General features: G+C 49.3%; 2 protein-coding genes across 3 annotated transcripts in view; one reads left to right on the forward strand and one right to left on the reverse strand.

The window, feature by feature from the left end:
- Positions 1-208: 208 nt before the first annotated feature.
- On the reverse strand, positions 209-4,100 carry CCDC163 (coiled-coil domain containing 163). Of its 2 annotated transcripts, XM_025370638.1 has the most exons (5): positions 3,605-3,683; positions 3,483-3,560; positions 2,406-2,490; positions 568-695; positions 209-316 (listed from the first exon to the last, which is right to left on the reverse strand). In XM_025370638.1, exons 1-5 carry the CDS (start codon positions 3,680-3,682, stop codon positions 209-211), a joined length of 477 nt encoding a protein of 158 aa, XP_025226423.1. In that variant the 5' UTR covers position 3,683. The 2 variants fall into 2 exon arrangements, 1 of the variants encoding a protein (XP_025226423.1); XR_003117062.1 differs by lacking the exons at positions 209-316; positions 568-695 and having other exon boundaries at positions 2,449-2,490; positions 3,598-4,100.
- Positions 3,683-7,683, forward strand: part of MMACHC (methylmalonic aciduria (cobalamin deficiency) cblC type, with homocystinuria) — a 10,790-nt gene continuing 6,789 nt past the window's right edge. Inside the window, exon 1 of the mRNA XM_025370586.1 lies at positions 3,683-4,486. Within this exon, the coding sequence (XP_025226371.1) occupies positions 4,406-4,486 (81 nt within the window). The 5' untranslated portion in view covers positions 3,683-4,405. The remainder of the gene's footprint in view (positions 4,487-7,683) is intronic.

The raw sequence follows: 7,683 nt of genomic DNA on the forward strand, positions 1-7,683 counted from the left end.
ACTCATAGAAAACACATCAGGGAGAGTTAAACCATTTTATTGCAGCCCAGCGACAAGGATGGGCAAGCAGTGAAAAGCCTCAGTAGAGAGGACAAATAATAGCTACATCAAGAGGGTAGAGGCAGGCAGTCCAGAAACAGGGCCTTGGAGGGGAGGGTGGGCAAAGAAGCCTTCATCTTACTACTCTTAACGAGTCCTTACAGGTCATTCAGGAGCATCCTGGGGCCCCAAAGGAATAGGCCCTCTTGCTTAAGACTCTGGGCATGGAGCTGAAAGCTTCTGGGCTCCAGTATAGAAAGGGTGCTCCTCTGGGGATCTAAGAGGAAGGAAAAGGGAAGAGAAAACAAGTCATCAGCAAGCATTGTGATATGCACAGAACTAGGCCCTAGGCCTTTCTAATAGAGAGGGACATACAGGACTGACAGGATAAATAGCAACAGATATCAATGAATTCACAGAAAGGCAGAGACTCCATTCTACCTGGTGTTAAATAATTAGGCAGCTGGCATTCAGGTACCATTCAGATTTAGCCTCCCCTAAAATGGGAATCCTTGTCCTTATCCTCACCTGGCTTCCATAAAAGTTCCCAGCTACTGTTACTGTCCAGAAGACTGAATTCAAAGCTAGATGAAGAAACAGACATGGTGAAGGTAGTGGCCAGAGGCAGCTTAGATTGGACAACATGTATGGAGGTCCTGGAAAGGGGAACAGAACCAGAAACAGAGATGATGATGATGTGTCAAGGGGGCCCTACCGGCACAGAACTGTCCTCTTTCCTGAGGCTAGGACTCTGGTCTCTTCCCTCTTTTTTTGTTTTGTCTTGTTTTGTTTTTGAGATGGGGTCTCACTCTGTCACCCAAGCTGGAGTGCAATGGCATGATCTCGGCTCACTGCAACCTCCGACTCCTGGGTTCAAGCGATTCTCCCACCTCAGCCTCCCGAGTAGCTGGGGTTACAGGCACCCGCCATCATGCCCGGCTAATTTTTGTAGACACAGGGTTTCACCATGTTAGCCAGGCTGGTCTTGAACTCCTGACCTCAGGTGATCTGCCCACCTCGGCCTCCCAAAGTGCTGGGATTATAGGCGTGAGCCACTAAGCCCTGCCAATCTCTCCTCCTTCTTTAACATCCAAACATATAAAGGTACCTCAGTGACTCCATATCAAGTAAAGAATGCCCTTATGGGCTACAACCAGATACTAATACTGCCCCCAGCAGCCCACACCAAATCTAGGATAGCTGAACTTTGGTCCCCAGTGTCTGACCTGTGAGACAATTCCCCTCCACTGGCACAGCACCCACATCCCCTGACCTGAGGAGGTTGTGTTCCCTCCAGGCATCTTGGTCCTCTGTCCTGGCAGCCTCCAGGGTATGACCCTTGCCTTCCTGGCCACTTTGCAACTGCTCCAACATCTGCCAGATCATGGGCTCAGGTGGAACCAAACCTCTCGCCATGACTGTCCTCTTCAGCACACTTGGAACCCTCATGGGGGCAAGGATAGTTTCTCATGACCGGGAGCAGAAGGGTTAGGAAGAAGAGCTCTGGAGAGAGAGTCAGCACAGGGAAGAGAGTAATCGAGACAGGGGCAGGAGAGGGTATCCTGGCCTCCCTGCAGAACAGGATAGACAGAGAAAGGAAGGGTCCTCCACAGAGAAATATGCAGGGAGAAGTCTGAACCTAGTCCTACCTTCCAACTGCCAAACTGAGCCTGTCATCCCTTAGCCAGATCAGTTTCAGCAGCAGTTGCTGGCGCTGGCCCGCAGATGAGAGAGAATGTAAGGGGGCTGTTCCCCAACTTCTTTCCTTTTCCCTCCCTGCCTGTGACCAGCCTGCTGCCGAAAACTGAGACAGAAACATTCTGGCTCAGCCGTTGGGAAGCTTCCAAGCTGACTGAAAAGACTAAACTCACACCATGAGAGGCAAAGAGTGCAACAAAATACTTGGCCACACTTCTCAGTAGCTCAGGCAGTTGGAGCCATGGCCACTTAATGGGAGAGCAAGAAGACTTTCCAGGCCGGGTGCGGTGGCCCACACCTGTAATCCTAGCACTTTGGGAGGCTGAGGCAGGCGGATCATTTGAGGTCAGGAGTTCGAGACCAGCCTGACCAACATGGTGAAACCCCATCTCTACTAAAAATACGAAAAAAAGTAGCCGGGCGTGGTGGTGGGCACCTGTAATCCCAGCTACTCAGGAGGCTGAAGCAGAAGAATCGTTTGAACCCGGGAGGCAGAGGTTGCAGTGAGCCAAGATTGCGCCATTGCAACAGAGCCTGGGCAACAGAGTAAGCCTGGGTAACGGAGCAAGACTCCATCTCATAAAAAAAAAAAAAAAAGAAGAAGAAGAAGAAGACTTTCCAGAAAAGCGGACAAGGAAACACATATTCACCCCCAACCTTTTACTTACTCAACTGGTACTGCAGCAACTTCAATTCCTTCTGCATAATCTCTGACTCCTCCCACAGCACTGTAGGAGTGACAGCAGTGCTATTCTAGAGTCAATCAACAAATCCAGAGTAAGAAGGCCATCAGCCTCCCAGAATGCCAAAAGTTCAAAGGCCTCAAGAAGGCAAGGTTTTGCCTATCACTTACTCAGTCTGCAGCTCCTGAGGAAGGCCATTGGTAGTACTGCATTCTCCTGGTCCTGTTTGCATCTGGGCTTGGGCTTTCTCCCACACCTGGCTCCGAAGGCCCTGCAGTTACCTTCTCAGCTCCTCCAGGCATTGCTCCAGGAGAAGAGCCCTCCCCTTTGGGGCCCCCTGCAGCAACCTTAGTGATGCTGTAGTGGGACAAGTTAGGGATCATCCTCTCTAAGAGTTTCACAAGACCCTAGATACTCTACTTGCAAAACAAGACACATGTGCACACACAACAGGTGTGTGGCAAAATTGTGTGCATACGTATGAAGCTGTGTGTATGAAGAAAATAACTGGCCAGATACGTTCCAAGATACTGAGCTGGTACTTCTGCTGCTCTCGCTCTTCTAGCAGGCCCTGCACTGCCTGCCTTAGGGCCTCAGTCACCTATCCAGGCAGAAAAAAACATATGAGCTACTGTATAACAGCTTTTCCCAATCCCTAATATCCTCATCTCACACAAACATCACATATACACACCAAGGATTCCAAGCCTCACCTGAGCCTGAGATTGAAGCTAGGATCAGAGAATAGTAACCTCATCCCAGAGAGAGGATGGGCTCTAGGACTCAGGGCAGCTCAGTCTTTGTAGGACTGTGGGAGTCTCTAAAGCCCAAGGCTGTTGAGCTTGGACTCCTGACTGCAGAGGCAAGTGATGAGAGGAAATCCAGGTCCCAGCCAGGTCCCCGGCTGAGGGAATAAGGAAGGGTTAAGTGCAGGGTCTGTGTGGGGAAACAGAGTTAAGGAAAGGACAGAGTTGGAATTTGGAAGGAGTAATGGATGATACAGGCCCTGGAGGAAGGCACAGAAAGAGAAAGGGCTTGGAAGTAGAAAGAGACATTACTTACCTGAGTTGGAGACCCCAAGAGGATACAGCCACTGCTACAAAAGAAACAGTTGCACAGGTCAATGAGCTCTGAGAGTCCCTTAGCCTGCCCACGCAAACTGGGGACTTCCACCAACCCCTCACCTTAATTCGGGCCACATTTCCGTCAGTAGTGTTGAGAAGCACATCCAGCTGCTCAAACCAGCTGAGGCTCCTACTCATATCCTATGGCAGGGGAGCGGCAGGGGTCTGGCTCCCTGGTGTCTTGTGCTTACTCTCTCAGCGGGGGATACCCAAGGTACAGCCCAGGAAAGGCCACCACGTTAGATGGAAAGAGGGTAGTGGGGATGCAACTTGGAGTAGGGGGATGCACTATCAGACCAAAACTGCGATCGTGGGACTAGGGAAAGGAAGGACGCTCTTGGGGAACTGGGGGGAAAGCGGGATACCCTGATGATACGCAGATATCAGGTGGAGGTTGAAGGTGCCAGAACCTGTTCGAGACCTCCCCAGAAGCAGTACACTGGCGCCACCACGCCAAACCTGTGCCAGTGACAACTGCCGCCGCCGGGTTCAAAACTTCGGGTTGGTTTTGAAAGTCCGACTTTGGACTGGCTGCCGCTGCGCCACCTGGGAAACTGAGTTCGCCTCTCGCGAACACAACCGGCGATGGAGGCGGCGGAACTACCTTTCCCTGGAAGAGACACGTACATGCACACCCCCACCGTGTAGCTTGCCGGGAAACTGAGTCTTCCTGATTCCGTGTAGCTGTCTCCAGGGATCGAACAAACTACGCATCCCAAGATGCATCGCGCATAGCCAATACTGTCCCGCTATTTTACCCGTTTCCTACCTGGGAAATGGAGTCGAAGTTGACTCAAAACGTAACGGCCCAATTGTCCTTGAGACTTCATTCCCCGGCAAGCTCAGCGTGTAACGTGCGCCATGGAGCCGAAAGTCGCAGAGCTGAAGCAGAAGATCGAGGACACGCTATGTCCTTTTGGCTTCGAGGTTTACCCCTTCCAGGTTAGTTTATCCCTCCTGCTGCTCTAGGGCGAGATATATGATTGGCTTCGTTGCAACTGGCGTGAGGCCTCAGGAGCCTCTGCTCCTCCTGTGTTCCTGCAGCCCAGTGTCCATGTGACAACAGGGACAGGGTTTCAGTGGGGGCTTGGGTTAAAAAGATAGTGGTCGAGGCCGGGCGTGGTGGCTCACACCTGTAATCCCAGCACTTTGGGAAGCAGAGGCAGGCGGATCACCTGAGGTGAGGAGTTCGAGACCAGTCTGGCCAACATGGTGAAACCCCATCTCTGCTAAAAATACAAAATTAGCCGGGCATATTGGTGCATGCCTGTAATCCCAGCTACTGGGGAGGCCGAGGCAGGAAAATCGCTTGAACCCCTGAGGCGGAGGTTGCAGTGAGCCGAGATTGCACCATTGCACTCCAGCCTGAGCAACCAGCGAAACTCATCTCAAAAAAAAAAAAAAAGTTGTCCCATGTTTGTCCTTTTACCCCCATATAGTATAATGCCGGATTGGTTAACAGGAGACACCATATGACCTGTAACGTGTGTGGCTCAGATTGTCACCTATATAATTTACAAGAAGAAAGGGACCTGTGAGGCAGAGTCACCTTGGAACTTCCTAAAGGATTTAGGAGAGGTCAAAGCCCAGAAGGTTTGCATAGCTATGATTTAGGTCAGCTGAAGAGGGACGGCATTCCTGGCAATGAACAGGCAAACAATTGGCTGGTTTGTTCCCTCTACCAACAGAAGGATAATTCATGATATTTCCAGTCATCAGTGCTGGACTGGGTAATGAAACTTTGTACACTCGCCTGGCACAGCAATCTCAGCACCACACCCCGACCCCCATTTACACAGTTATATTTCCCAACATCAGTGCCCTGTGCACTGAGCAGTTAAGTTACAAAGCTAAATCAACTCAGCTTGAGCCCTCTGCCTGATGCTTAAGAGACTACCCACTTCCCGTTCCTTCCACCGAGTGGCTCACAGCAGACCTGGGAGAGGATATAGAGGGAGAAGTAGGTTGGGTCTAGCTTGAGACTGGTCTTGCCAGAAAAAATGGAATTAAGCTATATATGAAAAGATAGATTGGAAGGAAGGAGGGTTATGTACATCCCAAATATCAGAAAAAGCTTGAGTAAAAGTGTGGAGATAGTGGTGTGGTGTTACCAAGTAAAAGGGCTTGATGCCTGATGTGCTAGAAGCCAATATTATGACACTGGGTTTTTGAGAAAACAAAAGCTATTTGTTGCAGATCAACCTTTAACTCTTTGAGACACTGTTTCAGTGGATGGCAGGTATGTGGAAGAGTGAAAATACCTATCTGGCAAGTTGAGTAGACCTGGGTATTAGGAGTTTTTGTACTGAACAAAGCCAACTACAGCCCTGCCAGTCACCCTAGGCTCCTACCTCTCACCTCTCTACCCCACATCTTATAAGACTGTCTACTGAATCTCCCAAGTCCATTCCCTTCTATTCCACCCGTCTATGCTGTGGTTCAGGCCACCATTTCTCACTTGGATTACTGTAATAACCTCCTTGCTGTCATTTTACCTCCAGTCCATCCTCCACACTGCAGCCAGTTTGATCTAAAACTGATCATGCTAGTTTACTTCTTAAATCATCAGTGGCTTTTCACTGTCACCAAATTAAATCCATATTCTTTAAATTGGTATTCAAAGCCAATCAAAATCTCACTCCTATTGATCTCTCCAGTCTTCTCTCCCTCTGATTCCCTCTACGGACCCTTCACTTCCACCAAACTAGACAATTTTCAAATATGCCCAGGAATTTTCTGCCAGTGTGTTTGCTTATGCTGTGACTTCTGTTTATTTTATTCTTTATTTATTTAGAGACAAAGTCTCACTCTGTCCTCCAGGCTGGAGTGCAGTGGTGCAATCATAGCTCACTGCAGCCTCAAACTCCTGGGCTCAAGTGATCCTCCCACTTCAGTCTCCCAAGTAACTGACTTCAGGCATGCACCAAAACTCAGTGTCTCACTTTGTTGCCCTGGCTGGTCTTGAACTCCTGGCCTCAAGTGGTCCTCCTGCTTTGGCCACCCAAAGCACTGGGATTACATGCATGAGTCACCGCACTTAGTCTGTGACCTCTTTTTAAAATACATACCAGTGAGTTTATGTCTTTTTTGGTGAAATATAAATAATAAATGCACACCAGATTCTCCTCCCCACATCAACCTGACAGTTGACCGGTTGATTTTCTAGCCTTCAAGACTTAGCATCCAAGAAAGCCTTTTCTTTTCTTTTCTTTTTTTTTTTTTTGAGACGGAGTTTTGCTCTTGTTGCCCAGGCTGGAGTGCAATGGTGCGATCTCAGCTCACCGCAACTTCTGCCTCCCAGGTTCAAGTGATTCTCCTGCCTTAGCCTCCAGAGTAGCTGGGATTACAGACATGCACCAACACGCCCGGCTAATTTTGTATTTTGTTTAGTAGAGACAGAGTTTCTCCATGTTGGTCAGGCTGGTCTTCAACTCCCAACCTCAGGTGATCTGCCCACCTCGGCCTCTCAAAGTGCTGGGATTACAGGCATGAGCCACCGTGCCCAGCCACAAGGAAACCTTTTCTAATTTCAGAGGACCCCATCTGACCCTGTCATTGCACTAGCTATAGTACAGTCATTTCTGCTGTTCTTAGTTGATTCTGCCTACTAGAACTTTCTGTGGCCAGGCGTGGTGGCTCTCACCTGTAATCCCAGCACTTTGGGAGGCCAAGGTGAGTGAATTACTGGAGGTCAGGAGTTCAAGACCAGCCTGGCCAACATGGTGAAATCCCGTCTCTACTAAAAATAGAAAATTAGCTGGGCGTGGTGGTGTGCACCTGTAATCCCGGCTCTCAGGAGGCTGAGGCAGGAGAATTGTTTGAGCCTGGGAGGTGGGGGTTGTGGTGAGCCGAGATTGCACCATTGCACTCCAGCCTGGGCAAATGAGTGAAACTCCATCTCAAAAATAATAATAATAATAATAATAACTCAATAACTCTCTGCCTTTCTTCCTTTTTTTTGAGATGGAGTCTCACTCTGTTGCCCCGGCTGGAGTGCAATGGCGCCATCTCGGCTCACAATGGCAACCTCTGCCTCCCGGGTTCAAGCAATTCTCCTGCCTCAGCCTCCTGAGTAGCTGGGATTTCTGCCACCCTATTCTTTTTTCTTTTTTTTTTTTTTTTTTTTTTTTTTTTTTTTT

This window comes from Theropithecus gelada, chromosome 1 (genome assembly GCF_003255815.1).
Source record: "Theropithecus gelada isolate Dixy chromosome 1, Tgel_1.0, whole genome shotgun sequence".
Classification (NCBI taxonomy): Eukaryota; Metazoa; Chordata; class Mammalia; order Primates; family Cercopithecidae; genus Theropithecus; species Theropithecus gelada.